Consider the following 19,819-nt stretch of genomic DNA (forward strand, 5'->3'; position numbering starts at 1 on the left):
CTTATTTAAAAGTTAAAAGCTCAGAAAAGCCCGGGAAAGATAGTATCCAATGTCAACCTGAATCCTTTCCTTAATTCCTTACCATGGTAATTCTCTTTTTAACAGCAGGTGAGGGTATGGAAGGTGATTAAACTTGGCAGCAGGCTGCAGGAATTTCATGCAGCAAGGGTACTTGGCAGCTTGTCATTGGTGGGGAGAAACTTTTTCAAATGACAAAAATGCCCCTACATGGGTCTGATTTAGCCTTTAAGCATTCCAAAGGGATGAAGAAATGGGCAAAAATGTTCATTAAATATCATTTTCATAGCATTACCTATTTTTTTTTATAACTTGTTAATCAATTGAGTTAGATGATGTATGCCTAATAACCCTAAGAAGGTGTCCCAGTTCACAAGGTTATTATTTATATAGAATTTGAGAATATGAGATATATGCATCTTTAATCTCTTTATCCTTACTTCTTGGGGTGCTATATCTTAAGTGAAACTTGTAAGCCTTCAGAAGTTGACTCTGAAATACTTGTAAGGATGCTTCAGAGAAAGGAATTAAGTCTAATGGAAATATACTTCACACATATAAAAAGAATTGGACTCAAATGATAGGTCTTAGTTGAATTTTAAGCTGTTATATATATAAATAAAGTGCGACATATGGTATTTTTTTTTTCAAACAGTAGAAATAAATAATAATTCCAAGATAGTTCATGCAATAAAGAAAATTATGAGTAGATTGTAATTAATTCTTAAAGGCTTTTCCTATGCAAATCAATACATAGACATCAACATAGAGACCCATCATTAAGCATCATTTTATTTGTGAATAGAAAGAGGAGAAAGTTAGTACTTTAGAATACATTCAAACAAAGTTACAGTTCAGTAATATTTAAATATTTGCATATTTCAGTAATTTCTATTTATATATTTTATTAATTTATGATCTTGAACAATTATTAGATTAATGTCGGATAAGATTTTCTTTATACACTTCTTATCTTATAATCAATTACAAAACTTATACCTTTTTACTAGATACTAAGATCTACTCAAATTTGTTTGGTAGCCAGGTAGATAAACTAGAGGTAATATACAAGTTAATTGCAAGATATATATATTCCTTTATAACCACATTAGCAAATATGAATTAAAACTCATATTACTTTTGGCATATGCTCATTTTATGTGTAATCCATTCACTTATATAACATTTTTTTATGTAATATATTACTAATGATATTAGTAACAAAAATAGACCTTACTATTACTACCTATATTTGCATGAAAAATTAATTACATTTTCTATTGAAAACCACATACTAAGCCAAATTTAGAAAGCAAAATAGAAAATTAAGATGGTAAGATTTTCATTTACATAATTAAAACTTTTAAATATTTTATTATTGCTATTGTATTCTTAAAACATGATAATTATCATTAAAGTTCTTGGAGTGTTTCAAAGATGCTTTTATGATTAAATTTTAAAGTAATATAAAATGGAATATTCCAGATGGGTGGTTGTTATTAAACTAAACTATGGGAGCTCCACTAATTGGATATATCCACTATAGGATCCGATATCCAGATCCGAAACATGAATCCGACAAATATAACAAGAACCCAAATCCCTAATAGCTTCTCTATTCAAAATTTGGGGGAAGAGGAAAAATTGATGGCGTCGCTCGGGTCGCTGAAATCCTCGATATTCGATAGAGAGGAGAAGAAGCAGTAAGTTATTATCCCTTCGATTTAGTAGGTCTTCTCGTCGATTAATGAGGAATCTTTGAAAAATTGGAGTCGGTGGGTTGCAGGCAGTACCAATTTCACATCAGAGGGCTCAATGCGTACGAGCGGCACAAGAAGTTCATGAAAGATTATGGTACGTATTTTTTATTTTGTTCTTTATTATTCTTGTTACCATTTAAGTAGGCAATTAAGCGTATTAACAGGAGCAATTTTGGCAGGAATCTGAAATGGGTTTCTTCTTGAAAGTGAGAGTTTTTAAGTTATGCTTCAAAAGTAGATATTTCCTTTGGATTCTTTGCTGTTGGTTTATTATAGATATTTGCTTTAAAGTGTGACAAAAGTATTGCTCAAAACGACCAAGTTCTTTGTAGATAAGTAGTGAAGTTAGGATTTCAGAGGGTCGACATATTTCTTATGCTGCTCTAATTTTTTTTTTTCCATTTTGGTGAACTTTTTAGTTCTTGTTTGCAAGTTGGGGAAGCCATATATTATTGCAAACATATGGGCTACTATGAAATATCTATGATAAGAACCTGAATATTGCCAAGGCATTCATATTGTTAGTTGTTCATCTTCTGTACGCACGATTTCGGAAAGGAAACCTTTTTCCAATGAAGGGAGATAGGGTTACAGGTATCTGCACATTTGATTATAGTGTTCTCGCTTGCACCAGTTACCCAAATACATAAATATAGAACTAACTTAATCTCATGAACTTCATAGGCCACCGATGAATACACTATTTTACTAGAAGATTGTATGTGGATCTTTCTTTTGCTCTATTGGTAATTGAGTTAGCAAATTCAGTCTATCTGTTTTAGAGTTTTACTTTTAATCTAGATTATCGGACTTACTTGTAGAGTTTGGCTTTTCCTTATTATGTGCTGCTCTTGAGAACCTCAATTTTTAGTTAGATATAGAATTTCTGTTTAATCAGACTATATGGTTCTGTTTTATACTGTTTACTTGTCACATGAGAGAATTCTTCCCTCTCATTGACCTGCCATGATTTTTAATTGAATTAATGTTCGAGAGACAAGAGAGTCCTAATCTAAGTGTGATGTAGTTAAATACAAACCTTGAAACCAATTCAACACAGAAGCTTAAGCTGTTAAATGAGGACCCAAAAGTTTATATAAAGTTATAAATATTTTCTCGTTTTCTTCTATTTTCAATGTGAGACTAAATCCTCATATGCGATACCTAACAATATGCCTCTTCACTTGTGAACTTAACAACAATTGCTCCCACTTGATTCCAATCTAATGCTCTCAACCAAGCTTTGTGCCCAATTTCTTTCCCGATCAACGATGGCCGTGTCACTGGTACGGCACGGCATGTGCCGTGGCACTTGCCGGCCGTGCCGTAAGAGGAGAAGAAAAAAAAAAAACGAGATACTCATCTTCATCGTTGCCGACCGTCGCCGCCGTCTCCGTTGCCATCGCCGCTTGCTGTCGTCGTCGCCGTCGCCCGAGTGCGTCGATCGAGAGAGAGAGATATATAAGGTTATCAGTTAAAACTTAAGTTGTGGATTCGGATCGACGGCGATTGGCGACGGCGACGGCGACGGTGATGGTGATCGGCAACGGGTAGCTCGACGGCGAGCGGCGGAACTATTAAGAGGGGTGCTGTGCGGCACCCCTCGTGCCATGTGCCGGTACGCCACCGGCACAGCAAGTGCCGACCGGCACACCCATGCCGGTTGGCATGGCCATCCATGCTTCCGATCACCTTTATTGGTCTTAAGAGTTTAGCTCTTCCATGCAGTTAACTTTTCATGAGTCATCGCAAGCTCACTCTTTTGAGCTCGTGCATCAACTCAGCCCCTTCTCCTAACCTAGAACCCTTGCTCCATCAAGTGTAACTGAGCTTGCACGTTAATCCTGCGTTGTTAAGCCCAATCTTAGGGCTTTTATCCACTAGTAATATCACATCGTGTTACTATGACTCCTCCACAAGAGACGATATGACCACTAGAGCTACCATTTCGTTCTCACCAAACCGTGTTAAGTTAGTCCAAGATTGTTGAACCATCGGTCCCTATACCAATTGTTGAGACACAAGAGAGTTCTAATGCAAGTGAAATAGGGTTTAACAAAACCATGAAACCCAACTCAATCCAAAAGCTTAAGTTATTTAATGAGGGCCCAAGAATCTATATAAAACCATTCACATTTTTCACTATTTATGATGTTGGATAAACCCTCATATGTGATGCTCAATACTTAACCACTTGTGAGTCTTGATAACTAGATCAAGCATACATGACGTTGACCTAAATTCCTGATGCTACTTATCGTAGTTTCGGAATCAGTATATTTTGACTTTCTTCAACTTAAATTCATCCTATTTACATGTTCTGCAAGCCAAATCAAGGGCCAGAAGGACATGAATTTTTTTTTTCCCAAAATGGATGTATACGACTTGGTCTATAGTAAGAGAGAAATGGACACTGAGGAAGTATGCATATAATTAGTTATTTATGTGCTATATCTTGGAGTCCAATAGCAAGTAGATGATGAACAGTCCCCTCTGCCATAGAAAGAGATTGGGGGCTACATTCGTCTATACATTTGACCTATGTTTTGATGGGATTATTTGTCTATATTCCTTGATTCTTGAACTATTGTTATCTCATAAACTCTATAATTCACTTACGATAGTTAATTTTGGTGGAACAGTAAGAGCAAATAGTATTACTTTATGGATGGGGACAAATAGATGCCAGAAGGTTCCATAATATCTACATATATGTTTGTATAAAGGGTTTGATTGCTCAATGTTCATTAGTCAAATAAGGTATAAATTGTCCTTATTTAACATATAAAATTTATTAGATCATAAATCTGGATGCTTTCAAAGCATAGCATAAGGTCTCATTTACTTCAGGAATAAGATCAATTTTAGAATATGTATTACTCTTTGTTATTTTTAAAATATTTTTGTTTTTTTTTATGAAATTAACACGAATGCTCTTTCATTTGATATACAGTAGACTGATATGATAGATTTTAAGGGTAAAATAGGAATTAGGTTAGTGTGCGGTATAAAATGTAATTTTGATGAATAGTATTTGTATTATAAAATGAGATTGCTATAATATTTAGCTGTTATTCTGGAATTAAAAAAATATATTTCTGAAGTGAACAGGGGCTTAGTGTGACACCATGTTTTTTTGTTCATTTAGTCCTATGTACCTAAAAGTTTTTAAACTAAAAGGCATTTTGTTAATGAAGCCTTGAAGTGTCACGGATCACATCCAACTGTATTGATTGTTGAAATTGTAGATCTTTTGCTTGTTATACTTTTAGATTTTAATTCCAAATTAGATTTAACGTTGAGTTTCTAACGGGTGTTTGTGATGCATGAATATGAATATATGTCACTATACATGCGTGCAACATCACTCTGAAGCAGCAAATGCCTTTTTCATATTGATATGTCCAAGTTATCTTTACCATGTACTTTATGCATTTGTTTACCAATGCAGTCCTGCTGTTGCTTTTGGTAGTTATTAACATAGTTTGACTAAATCATTTCTTTCATCAAATTTTTTATAAATCTGAGAATAATTTCTACTGTAGAGGTTATTATTGTTTGTTCTCAATAAGTAGTGTGTGACTCGCAGCTCAATTTTATGGGCGAGAAGAGAACATGAATGGTGCTTTGCCAGTAAGAACTGATCGGGACGTACTTAGAGAAGGCTATAGGTACAATGCATTGCTGTCATCTTATTTGGTTCTGCCCAATTAGGATTAGAGAAACCTATAATTGACATACTATTTGATGGTGCCTAATGGCCTATCGAATTGAAGTTACACTTTTAGCATTTTATTTTATGTGGTTATCTATATTTTGGAGTCACAAATAGCAATTCCTTAGAAGTACCTTTCTAAATTCTTGACTTGCTAGGTGCAAATGGTAATGTTTGTAGGAAGTTTACTTGGGTTGATAGAGCCTAGAATTTCTACTTCCTCAAAGGGCATGTTTGCTTGACAAAAATTGAGGGAAGTGAAGCGATATTGGAAAGTGGAAGTTTATGGGGAACGAACTTCTTAACAAAAACCTGTCACTTCTTAATGTTTGGTGAGATAGAGAGTATGAGATTGAAATTGTGAGCTTTTTACTTTCTATTGCTTGGTTGAGAAAATGAACAAGAGAATTCTGAACTTCAAAACAAAAGTAAATGGATATGTTTACAATTATACCCCTTCAAAGTTATTTATTTGTATACATATTTTTTATATTTATGTGTTTATCTTTTAAAATCTATAGTTTTTTCATAGATATTGCTCATTTTACATTTTGACAAATATAAGCTAAAACCTTTAGTATTTTAGGGCATTTCAAATCACACCTTAAGTTTCCAGTATTTTCCAATTAACACCATGTCTTTGAAGATTTTGTAGTTAATTAGTACTTCGAGTTATTGTGTTGTAATATCAAGAAAACTTTGAGTGTTCATTATGGAAGAACGCATGAAGAAGAAGCAACCCCTTTTATCATGGAGAGAGGTAAATTTCATGGATGTGAACTCTAGTAAGTTTTAGAGGGGCAATATACTTAGAAAGCTAGTAATGCTGAAAAGTCTTGGAGCCAAGGGTTGATTATGGGAGATAAATAGAGATTGGTGTAATTTATAGTGGAACAATGTTTTAAAAGACTCTAGGCGGCAGATGGATGACCAATGGCTCATGCAGCTCTAGGCGCTAGGCTAGAGTCTAAGGAAGCATCTAGAACTAATGCGGTTATATATAAGAAATTATCAAGACATACATTATTTTCATAGAAAACTATATTTTCTCATCCTAGAATAAAACTTGAGTGCTAACAATATATCCATAACATTTTGCCTCAAAATAGAAAACTAAGATCAAGAACCAAATGATACAAAATCATAATAGTCATATTTGTGAATAACGAAAAAAACAACAAAAGACTGATCAATTATCACTCTGAGCATGAAGCTTTAGCTTGATCAATATGAAGCTCATCATTGGATCTTATCTCATCATCATAACTATCATGTTATTCTAGATTTGCTTTAACTTTCTTATCTTAGTCATTCTCAGAGCTTAGATGTGTTTCATCATTGTCATCCAAACTTCTAGAACTAGAAACACCTTATGATGCAATTCTAGATTTTATCCTTGAAGCTATGACTTCCATTGCGCCTGAGGCATCTTCAGTCATACTAAGGAATATTAACCCCAAAGCTAAGGAATATTTGCTCTTTCATTTATTTTTAATTCAGAAAGCCATGCAACAATATTCTATATATTCATTGATGCTATGGGATCTTTCTTGAAATTTTCCTTGCGAATTCTTGTTGGATATAGACTAATATAGCATGTTATTACGTGGAAGTGGAGAAACCAATACATGTCCAATTGGGATTAGTTCATTACTTTTAAATTTATTGCAGTTGGATCTTTTAAAATCCAGATCCATATGGCCACATAAAAGTTGTTCTACCCTAGGTGTTCCACTACTTAATTGCAAAATGCTCGCCTAATCACCCTTCTTAATTAGGGCTGTTTAAATAGGCTGCCTCCCTCCTAATCGAGGCGCTCACATGAGCACCCCACTAGGTGCCAGCCTCATTTCTTAAAACACTAGTCGAATGAAGAGCTAATAAGTAGTCACTGACTTTATGTTATGTTTTGGCATCTCTATAGAGTTATTTTGTTATGTTTGATCTGAGAGTTTTGACTGGGTATTAATTTTCATCTTGGTTACCTCCCAATTATCTGATTGTTTTAGCTAGGAGAGCTGTTTTAATCAAACTTTTCTATTTGAGAGAATCTCTAAGATAAGTTCGTCATAGATTACATTAGTGAAGGCTAGTAAAGATGTCCTTTCTTCTTGCTCCAATGGGCAACAATAAGGTTCAAAAAGCTGTTAAACTTATTACCTTTCCACACTCCAACATAGTGATTTTTTCTTCAACACCCTTTTACACATGTAAAACACAATTAATTGCACATATGGACTATTGTATATTGGCTGATCTAGATAACTATAAATGTGAATGCAGATATAAGTAGCATCACAATCATATGGTGTCATTTGCACAAAAAAGCCTTTTAGTTTCTAAAATAGCAAAAATGGGCTGTTATGCGCATCTTTTGTGTAAATTGTATGTATTTTCTTATAAAAAGATGTGTATTTAGTATAAAAAAAATAAATACATTCAGTTTCAAGAGCCCAATCTTGTAATTATTAAAATTGTTTTTGTTGCAAATGGCCCAATCATATGATATATCACATTAATCTGAATAATATGATGAACGAAAGCACCCTTAATTTGTAATTGATTGCATGATACGGCTTATAAGTCATAGTATATTTAATAAGTATTTGAATACTACAATTTTTTTTGTACTTTCCATTGTATTGTGAAATCTATAAGTTTTATAAAGCTTCATTTACAAATATATATTGTGCTATTGTAGAAAGTACAAGTACATACTCATTTTCTTAGTGAATTCTCACCTCAGTTGTATATTTGTATGTCATGTCCTATAACTAGCAGATACTTTTCAGGAAAGTTTACGTTGTGATGCATAGAGATTATAATTCACATCCATAATTATGTGGATATGCTACTTTATACTTTTGGTTCATTTTCTTAAATGGTTTTACATTTCAATATTGTTTAGGCTAATATTCCAAATGCATGTGTGGATCTAGATGCCTATATGGACCTCCTAACAAACTAGGTGGTCATTCTTTTAAGGAAAAATAGAAGGAGCATCAAGTAGCAGTAAGCAAGAGCTAGACAAAAAAAAGATGAAAAAGATGTATGAAGGAATGAAAGAAAAAAGAATAGGGTAAAGCTAAAAGGGTTTTAATTGACTATTTGTAGTTGTACCTTATTTGGTTGCTTTATTCCCTTCATTATTAGTTCTTTATGAAATGGATACTCTAATTTGTATATATTATTCTAAGGTCTTTTCTTGTCATATGCCTGCTCTCACTTTTGAAATTTCAATTGTGTCTTTTCAACTAAAACATCAAAAGAAGATCTTTAATTGCCACCTAAATACAATTATTTACATGTATTGAGGAATATTTAGTAGTATAATCCAGTCTGAACATGAAGGTAGTTAAGATTTCTGCAGTTATGCTTTTCCTTAATTCCAACTGCTATTTTTCTTGTTCTCCAGATTGCTTTGGTCATCTCTAATAAATATTAGATACTGACAATTTTTTTGTTAAAATTTTTTTGTTCTGTATAAAGGTTTATTCTATCTGAAGAAGATGACGTGGACTCTACTTGGGAGAAAAGGCTCGTCAAACGTTATTATGAGAAGCTTTTTAAAGAGTATCCTTTTTGAAGTCTTACGGTAGCATATCTTTTTGTTTGGAAAACTTCAATATGATATCTTGAGCTTTTCAACTCTGCTTGGGTTCTGTTTGATAGAGCTGGAGCAGAGTTTTATGTGCTGCTGGTGCACCAATATATTATGTGCCTCCGGCACAGGTCTGGTACAATGCTGACAGACTGTTTGTGGCAAGACCTGGCTTGCTCATATAACCCAGGTTGTGCCAGTGTTATTGTACCATTCCACCAGCTTGGTGGCACGGTCTATGCTGCTCAACACAAATTCATGAGCTAGTATTATTGGCAGTACTAATTTACTATAGTCTCTACTGAAGTGCAAAGAATCAATTAGCTGTGGCAATCCTAACCTGGATTGTGTGAAGATGCCAAACGCTGTATGTTTTAAGAAGCCCATGTTAAACTGTAGGTAGAGAACCTATCTCCGCCGTTCAATTTACTTCAAATGGCAGATAATTGAAATTGTAGCTGTTTTCCTCAATAAAAGGAGTGTGTCTCATCAACTTTGTGTAGTTGTGTTTTCAGCTGACTTGTCTTATACTTTTGTGCTGCACTTGCAGCTCTTTTTCTCAATAACAACATTGCACTTCATCAACATTTTGGTGGTATTATGTGCAACTGTGTTGGTTCTACCTTTGTGCTTCCCAACCTGTTATTTGTCAGCTCTAAAAAACCAAGAGAAATAATGATAATCAGCATCATCCAGTATAAACCCTTTGGTGAAGTCTCCAACTTATATCTAGCTGAATTATAACTTCAATACTGCATCAAATTCCTTTAAGTAACTTCTGAAACATAAATCTTTGTTAAAGCTAGGAAATAAGTTGGACAATATGATATGTCCCTGCATATTATAAGTATTGCTCATAACTTTGTGGTCCTCGGACTACTAAGTTTCCAAATATATGTACTTTTATAGTGGTAATGTTAATTACATGAATCTTGAGTTGGTTATCGGAATGCTCATGGAAATTTTCACTCTTTACAGTCTTATGAAACCTGATACATTGTGGAATAAGGAGTCTTATTAAACTCAGTTATTTGATAGATATATCTTTTGTTTCGAATGGTTACTAAAGCTAGTTTATTCTTTATGGACTGCTTGTGCGTGAAAGTAAATAAGCAAACTTTTAGAAAAAATGGACTGCTCATTGTTTATCCATTTGTATTATTGTATAACAGAACTATTTTAATTTTGGTGATATTTACTTTCAGCTTCATTTTATTAATGAATGCCATATGTTCACAATTTATACCTACTAAATTATACTTTCTATAATCTTACATGGGACTCTTATTTGAAAATCGTGATATATGTATCTTAGAAGCCTTAACATCTGATAGATATTGCATTGCAGATATGTCACAGTACAAAAAAGGCAAGGTATGTTTTAACTAGCTAGGCATGAGGTATATTAAGAATCTATAACTTTCATAGAGTATGTGTTTACTGATGATGTTTCCTTCTTATAAGAAGATAAAAAACTTTCTTTATTCCTTAGTTCTCTTCCTATCCTTTTTTTTTTTTTCTGGTCTTACCTCTTCTCGTTGCTGTATAATGAGTCTGCGTATATAGCATTACTATACCTTCCCTCCCTAGCTTTAATTTATTATCTGCAATTTGATAGTACTATACTTGGTTTTATATTGGTAAAATATGTCATGTTTGTTTTATGATAGTGTTTTATGTTGACGGGCTTAATCTATTCCGTGCACACTTAGATGGCCTTGTGGCAAAACTAGATTATCATGGTTCTAATTAATCTAATTAATCTAATTGCTTTTAATAATTTTTCTACTATATTCTGTAAATGGACATCTTCTGATGATTAAGTATATCCATCATGCATGGTCAGTGTTTTGATATGGACAGTTGGACACAAATAACTAGAAGTTCCTTCTAAGAATTTATTCTAAACTATAAATTTATTTGTCTAGATTTATACTTTATATAGTCAATACCTTATAATTAAATTATCAAATTCAAAATTTTAAACTAATGAATGGCATTTTCTTGACACGCCTTTGTTTAAATAAAAAGAAATAGAAGAAAACGAAGAGAGAAAATTGCCATTTTCAAGAAAAGCCCTTTGGCATTTTCTTGACATTAAAAAGAAGCAAATTCTTCCCTAGACTGCAAAGGCAGCCACTATATGATCATCTTATCACGGTGTCTGTCTTCCTGTTTCCTCCATATATTCTTTCTTTTTTCATTTCCTTCATAAAATGTACTCTTTTCTTTTGACCTCATGGAGTTCTGTAGTGACTGTATGCCAATGATAATGGTGCCAATGGAAGAGTGTGAGGGTGGGAGAGAGGTAGAGAAGAAGAGTGCCAAGGGATAACAATGCAGTGTTGGTGGTGGCCATGAATCAGGAGATGGTGGTGATTAGAGTCAGTGTACCGGTGGCGGGAGAAAAAAAGGAAGGTAGATGGATGCACCACAGTTTCAGGATGCAGTCCTGGAGTCCTTGAGTCATTGATGCAATGGGAGGAGCATGATCACAGTCTTCCACATTTTAAAATGCCAGATAATTAGGAGACATGTCATGCTTTATGGTTCTAGCTTGCTTAAGAATTCGTAATCATAATTATTTGCACAAACTAAACTAGTACATACTCAATGAAATAAGAGTCTCTCAAATTACTAATGGAAAGACAAAAATGGTCTGAAGGCTAGTCTTGTGCAATAGAACATTACTGAATGCTAAATCAAGTTGATTTGCCACATTGTTTTCTAGTTGTGGCACAATATTGCAGGGCTCAGGCAGAAGTTGGTCTAGGGGTGCCAATGCGACAATTTAGATCTACTATGATATGGTTGAGTACCTGTGCATGAGTTTCTTCAGGATTGTCACTATGTTGGTTTGTTTTACTAGTGATATTGGATTTGCGCACTATCCTTTATATGTCATTTGAGTATAACACTATAACTTCATTAGCAGCTTACTAATCCTTAGTCTTGGCATCAGCATAATGCAAATTTAATATGATATATTTTTGATTTTGTGTTATATTTCATGCATTAATTTTTTGCGGCTTTTTTGCCCTGATAATGTCAATAGAATTATTTGTTTCTGAGGAAATTTCTTCTGCACAGATTGGCCTAAGATGGAGAACAGAAAAGGAAGTCGTATCTGGCAAAGGTAATCCAGTAAATACACACTGTAACCTTTTAACAACTTACATCACTATGTGCTGCAAACGAGTGTGATGTGTTCAAATTGTAATGCCAAGGCCTTATGGATATGTTCTTTTACTTGCGGAACAACATGTACTAATAGAAAGGATTTACAATCCACTGGCGCAGATTGTGGCAGCGACATGAGAATATGAGACATGCCAGGTGGCAAGGCTTGTATTGTAATTGTGCTAATGTCATTTTGATGAGGTAGAAAACAAGGGAGAGAGAAGATGAGAGATGGGAGGCCCCGAAGTGGGGGCAGAGGGGGATCTTTGGCAATTACATAGGAGTGAGAGGGACGAGGGAGTGGCCAATTCGTAAGATGTGTTTTAGAGAAGATAGGTTTAGGTTTACATTTTTGATATTTGCGGGTACGGGTTGGAAGTTATATTAGTAATGTTCTCTTCTGTGTCTCCATTGATCAGAAGGGTAAAAGAACACCTAATCTATTTTTCTGTGATGGGAAGTGGACGGATGGATTGGGATTTTCAGAGGATGATGATGGACGATGACATAGGTGGGAGTCAACTATGAAGGGGTGGTAGTGGCCAAAAGCATTGTTTGATATGAAATATTGCGTATTCTTGTGTTGACCACCTACCAGTAAGACGCTGTGACATGCCGTGCTTATCAGTGATGTGTTATGTAGTCCATATTTTATAACAGCCTGTCCTCAACTTTTTAAGATTTTATATTCTCCATTTATTTATTTTGCTTATATTGAGAATGGAATGTCCTAATACTAGGCAGTTGATGCTTATTTTGTCACAGTTCATTGTCACTCAATGTTATCTTCAATTTTTCAGAATTCTATATTAAATATTGACAAGCTATGTTATTGTCAATATAATAGGCCAATTTGTCTGTGGCAACAAGAAATGCGACGAGAAAGATGGCTTAGGAAGTTATGAGGCATGTTTTTGACTCTACTTTGTTTACACTGCAGCATTTCCTTTACTGGTGCTAGTATATCTGGGTTCATTGCAGAACCTAGCTACAGTATTCAGTGTTTATTCCATGCTTGGCAGTCATCATAAATTGCTGACCTAGTTATCTTACATTATGGTGAATGTAGTACTTCGGGTTGCTTGTAAAATTCTCATGTTCATCTATATCGGGATATATGAATCTCTTCTTAATAATCAAAATTTTGTTACTGGTTTTTTCATACTAGGCAATTAAATTTGACTATTCTGTTTACATGCCATGCATGTGAACCAGTGGCAACAATCTTGAACAATTATCTTGGAAGCAAAATAGTTCACCAATGCGTGAATCTTTCATTTTATCTATTTATTTTGTAGTAGATGAAATCAACGATGGTCATGGGGACCGGCACACCCCTGTGTGTCGCTGATACGCATTTAACATATTTTTAATTAAAAATTTAAGACATTTAGAGATGTTTTTGAATCTTCCACATGTTAATATTTGATTTAAATATACGTATTAAAACTTACATTATAGTGTTTTATCTTTAGATTATTTTTGTAAGTCACCTATATTATTAAAGATAAAGCAATGTCAAATATAAATATTATTCAACACATAATATGATTGAATACATTTATTAAAACTAATGTTAATGATTGAACACTCCATAATATAGTTGTATACTCGATAATATAATTGGACACATAATAACATTCAATACATAATATTAATTGGTAATAGTTAAATAATTAAAAGTAATATCTAGTTAAAGGTAAAATGATGGGGAGGATCGAAGGCTTCATTTGATGATGATTGATGGAGATAAAAAAAAATTAAGAAACAAAGCTCTACATCGACGCGGAGATCGGCACAGCTCGACACGCGAGTGTGTCACTGGCACATCTTGTGTTAGGTGCCATGCCACCAGCATGACCATCCTTGGATGAGATATCGAAATTCATCCTAAGTGCGAATGATCTAGAACAATAATCTATGTTGGAGAATCATAGTTATATTACAAAGAGTAGATTGTGGCTACTTTCCTTGTTTCATCAGCTTTGGCTAGAAATTTTGGAAGTAGCTAGGAAACTTAGGAGGAATCCCTAGAGTAAAAAAAGATTAGAATCATGGTTCGGCGAATCGGCCGATCCCGATCTAGGCCCGATTCAAACTCTCTTTTTCTCTCTTTCACTTTTTCTTTCACTTTTTCTCTTCTTATCATATAACATTGTTTCTCTTAAGGAGAGATCTAGTTCTGGCGACGCATATATTACTCTGGCGAACTCCGACGAACTCTGGTATAGAATTTTTTAATTCATTTCTTTATTTCTCTCAATTTTTTTTTCATTTCTTCCACTCTCTCCCTTTTTATTCTCTTTTCTTCATCATCTTCTTCTTCACTGCACTATGGTTTTTTTTTTGTTTAATTTTCTTTTAGTCATCAACTTTCAATTTTTTCATTGCACCATAGTTTTTCTTTCTTTCTTTTCTTATTTTTAGTAAATTTTTTCTAAATTTTTAGAAGTTGTCCTATATTTTTAAATAATATTTAGAATTTTACAGAATTAAGAAGTTCGATAGATTCAAGCGACTAATCTGTCTAATACGTATCGTTTTTCGGAACGCCAATCTCGATCTCGATTTTTTGAACCTTGATTAGGATAATAGGTTTCGAATAGTTATCATAATACACAATGCACATGACTTGGGTTTTACAGTTCGGTACTTTTATGTTGAAACAAACAAAAGAAGATATTTTCTTTTGAAACATAAATATCTATCATCACTTAATTACTGTTCATATATCAATTTCTTAATATAAAAATTGCAATTCAGGTTGGTACTTCTAGCTGGCAGTACATTTCATATTTCCAGCTTGTTGATACAAAAAATCCTTTTGACATGTACATCACGAAAATTCTCTTTTTTATTCCCAAAATGAAGTATTTATTCTAGGAATAGCTATATTTATATTTACTTGTATTCTAAAATAAGGGTATAATAATTACTTTTAATGTGATATAAAGTGAAGGAAAGATGAGAAAAAGATGCTTTTTAATGAAATTACTATGAATGCCTTTTGATTTGATATCAAGTAGAATAATGACAGATTTTAAGGGTAAATTAGTAAATATGTTAGTGTGGTATAAAATGTAATTTTGATGAATAGTGTTTATATTTTAAAATGAGGTTATTATGATGTTTAGTTGTTATTTTAGAATAAAGAATTGTATTCTGGAATAAGAAAAAAGTTATTCCTGAAATAAACGGGGGCTTATTATTTCATTTTTCTCCCCTCATCTTATTGTGCATTATAGCATAATCTCTCTCTCTCTCTCTCTCTCTCTCTCTATATATATATATGTATATATATATATATATATATATATGTATATATAATGTTTCCAGCATTGCTGAGTTGCTGAGCCTCTCTTCAGCACTCTCCACTTCCCTAATGCCTGCCCTTCTTGCACTGCTGGCATGCAACCATGTGAGACGACACTGTGTGTTGCTCGACATGTCTCTTATACGTATGTTTCTTATGAACTGAGTTATGTGAATCTAGACATGCAGAAACTAAACAAAAGAATAGAGAGGCCAATGCAGAATATTATGATTAAGCTAATTATTTTCCATGTGGTTGGCCTGATGAGCTTTCAAGTTTCAACTTCTTATCTCTGATTTTCAGCATACTATTGGCTACCTATTACTAGTGGTTGATTTCAACATTTCTTGCTTCCATTTCAGGTAAACTTTTCATATGCGGAAGCTGGAGAACAAAAACAGGCTCTCGTGAAATTGGTGGCTTGTAAGAGGTTAGTTTGTCCACTACTTTTCTATTGTTGTTTGCGATATCGAGGCAGTTTAAGCCAGTTTGATGACATCATGTTATACTAGGCCTATAGTTAATCATGTGGGCACATATTCAGTACATAGCATGTGCATTTCTTTTTACTAGTACTGGTTGCATTGAATTTCTAATAGATGATTACTGGGAACCTATTTCTTCCATAGTCTTTAAGGTTATCTTTTCTCTTAAAGATATGGTTGTTTCAAGCCATATTTTTATTGGAGATTTTTAACTAGAGGAAGACTTTCTTTTTCTTAATGATTATTAGATACAACATTAGGGAGGAGATCCACACCATTTTTAATCAGTAAGCTGAGTTGTCCTGTGGGCAAATGAAGTAGGTATGCAATGTGTTCTTCAGTGCTTATGTTCAATGCACATGCAATTTATATTCTTAAATTTGCTACATCAGTTTGACATATGGGAAAAAGTGACACTAAAATATCATATGAGCTGAATCAGGTCAAGACATAGGGAAAAAGGTACCTGTTATACTTTGTACAAAACCTTGTGCACTGGCACACCTCTATAGTCATGCTTTATACAAAAACTGCTGAAGAAATTTATCTAGTTGATAGAAGCTCACCTATATTAGTAGAACCTCATGAAGGAACCACTTTTTGAAGTTTCAGGGGAAAAGGCTAGTTTTCTATTGAGGCATGTCTGAAATTGGAGTAAGGCCTGGTTTTGACTATTGTGGTATGTTTCATATTATTTCTGGCTGGCTGTCTGGTCTTAGTTAAACAGAATGAACATGGGTATCCCCATCTGGCAGTACCCAACTTAATCGTTAATGAAAACAATCCTGAAATAGCACCTCTCACGGAATCTTTCATAATTATTGTTCCATTGAAGTACGGTATGTGAGTGATCATTTCTGAAGGGGATCAAATCTAAGGGAAGAGCGTCACGGTTGCAGTTAGAATCCAATTGATGCAGCAGTTGTATGGCAGCTTCTGCTCTCCACATCTTACTATGTGTAACAAAGTTCCGATTAAGAATCAATATCAGCTTATCACTCAGTAAATGCCCATGTGTAATGAAGTTATTAACATGTTTCTACATTTCTCACTTTCACTAGTGTTTTGTAGCATTTGTAAATGTAGGCATTCACCAAAGTAAGACCCTTGCCATCAAAACTGCAACCTTTGGTTGTGATTTCTTCCATAGCAAAAGAGAGATTTTGATGACACTGGGAATGTAAGACAAGGAGAAACTTATTGGTGAAGAGTAAAATCTGTCTGTTAGCAAATATCATCTCACACCTTTTTGTGCATTATACGGTGGGGATTAACAAGTATCTTTATACCTCCCCAATCTAGAGGTCCGATGACCCCAACATGTATCATATTTAACTGAACAGAGCTGCTGTTGGCGTGGCAAGCTAGGTGGGAGATGAACCTGACAGTGTGTGCATATTCTAGAAGCCTAGAACAAGCAGAGCCCATCGATATGTCCAATAAATTATTTTTTAAATCTGGTTTTTTCCTTTTCTGCTGGCGTGGTTTTAGTGAAAGTTGATTAATTTCCTTAATATACTTCATTAATTTCGTCATTCCATTCCTGACGTATGAGATTTGCATATAACTTGTATGACATGTTGTGATTAATTATTTGGCTTGATGGACTCCTTTATCAAAGATGTGCAGAAAAACTTGTTTATAGAAGGGAGAAAGAAAAGGAGCAGTCTATTGTTAAGGATAAAAAAAGTGACAAGAGAAAGAGGTATCAAAACTCCTGCTAATTTATTTCTTTCTTTACCTCTACTTAATAATAATAAATTAATAATATCAATGTATTTTTTTTGGTAATCTGAATCTTTTATCTCTTTTATTTGTCTATTTGTCTAGGGACATAGAGGGATCCCTTGATAGCACCGAAGAGGAGCAGAGCAAGAGCAATGCTAGAAGGAAAAAAGGTCTGCTTTTATTTGCTCGTGTGTATCTTATGATGCCTCTGAACCTCTCAAGACTGTATACTTTGTCATACTTTTTTTTTAGAATAATGCTAGCGAATAATCACACTTTTTTTTTAGAATCAGATCCTATATTTCTTAGTAGAGGTTCTTTTTGTATAGGTCATCATGAGCTTTAAATTTTCAGTCCAGACTGTAATCATCAAATTTGGAATAGCTGATCTCGTTTAGGATTATAATATAGATGAGGAGGAAAACGTTGCAACTAAGAGTACTATTAACTAATTGTAGAACCAAGACAGTTCCCTCATCTTTCCTGTTTGCCTTTTTTCTTTTTCATCTTTTTCGTAGGCGGGGGAGCCTGACATCACAGTATATAGAGGGTGTGGCTTCAATTGGATAACCAGTTGTAAAATATGCCCATTTGTAACTGACTATTTTGCAACTGTTGCAGGGCTGAAGGATACTTCAGCAGGTGATGCCAATGTGGAGGACGACAACTTCGAGGAATTCCTCGAGGGAATGTTTCCGTGATTGAGGGATTAATTAGAATAGAGGGATAAATTTGTACTGTATTTTCTAATGGCACTCTAATACCGATCAATGAATGACTCATTGATATGTGCCTTCACACTTCACATCATCAAAGAGTAGAGAATGGATTAACTTGTTAAATATGTGGTTCAATATTAGCTGTTCCATGAGTTCACTGTTAAGAATGGATCAGTGTTCATGGCTAGTCTCTTGAAACGCATGTCTACTAAGATATGATTTATGATTTACCATAGTATGCGTGCTGAAATTTTCCTTTATTCACATAATATGGATAATACTTTAGATCTTGTAAAATTAAAAAAAAAATTGTTATATTTTCTGACTAAGTATTGGTTGAAGTGATACTAACATTGCAACATCAAAATTTGGTGGTCATCTTCCTGCCATCAACATATCCCTTCTTTTTTGTCATTTAAGAGCTTGAAGTCTAAACAAATGCGTAACTCTTAGTCAATACATTAGGTTGTCTAGTTTAAGTTTTAGGTTGTATGTATTGTCAAATACTGTTGAGATATTGCTTTATATCGTCATGCTATCAGGTTGCTCTTTTAATTAATAGCACGTCTCGGCATTAACTGAGTTGAACCATTGAGCTAAGCAATTAAACTATCAAATAATTTTTTTTACTAATTATTTGGGGGTTGGAGTGAACTTTGAGGGCAAAAATATATCCTTTGGTCATCCACTGCAGAACACCATCAAATGGTGTCTTGACGCTTTTGGGTATCGGGACAAGAATAGCAGTTTCGACACTTGCTTAAGAAAAAAGGAGAGTAGAAGAATGAATGAAGGGAAAGAAAGGAGAGTAGAAGAATGAATGTAGGAAAAGGTAACAAACTAATTCTACTAGAGTTTGTTGGTCCATCAATTTTTTTTTTTAAATTTTTTGAAATAAGTTGTAATTAGCTAGACCAGTTGTTTGGCATTTGTCGGAGAGGTGTCACAAAGATGAGATTACACAGATGAGGAGGAATAATGTCCGATGCCCAACCCACACATAGCTAGATCCTAGCCCACCCTACTTGGTAGCCCAATTAGCCACCTGATTAGAAGACTCCCCTCTAAGGATTTTAATCACCTCCAAGGAATTAGACTCAAAGGATTAGGTTTCTCCCACCCTCGATCAAGTTGATCCCTAGTCGAATAGCCCAGACCTCAGTGTGAAGAGCAGATGCCTTTGGGCAAGGCTCCCAAGCCGCCCGAAGCATCAACCCTACCTCATTGTGAACCATTGCACCAGCCCCTCCTTAATAGTCGTTCACGTTGAAAGCGCCATCCATGTTTTAACTTCACTTAA

The 19,819-nt window shown here is 34.2% G+C and overlaps 1 protein-coding gene across 1 annotated transcript; it reads left to right on the forward strand.

The window, feature by feature from the left end:
- Positions 1–1,612: 1,612 nt before the first annotated feature.
- On the forward strand, positions 1,613–18,752 carry LOC140773515 (uncharacterized). The gene is made up of 11 exons (XM_073116118.1): positions 1,613–1,721; positions 1,805–1,872; positions 5,368–5,449; positions 8,983–9,066; positions 10,429–10,468; positions 12,185–12,230; positions 13,122–13,180; positions 15,950–16,017; positions 17,694–17,777; positions 17,903–17,970; positions 18,422–18,752. The coding sequence occupies exons 1-11, from the start codon at positions 1,666–1,668 to the stop codon at positions 18,499–18,501; spliced, it is 735 nt and encodes a 244-aa protein (XP_072972219.1). The 5' UTR covers positions 1,613–1,665; the 3' UTR covers positions 18,502–18,752.
- Positions 18,753–19,819: the final 1,067 nt, after the last annotated feature.

The sequence above is a fragment of the Typha angustifolia genome, chromosome 13, assembly GCF_048772165.1.
Source record: "Typha angustifolia cultivar Huaian chromosome 13, ASM4877216v1, whole genome shotgun sequence".
NCBI classification, from domain to species: Eukaryota; Viridiplantae; Streptophyta; class Magnoliopsida; order Poales; family Typhaceae; genus Typha; species Typha angustifolia.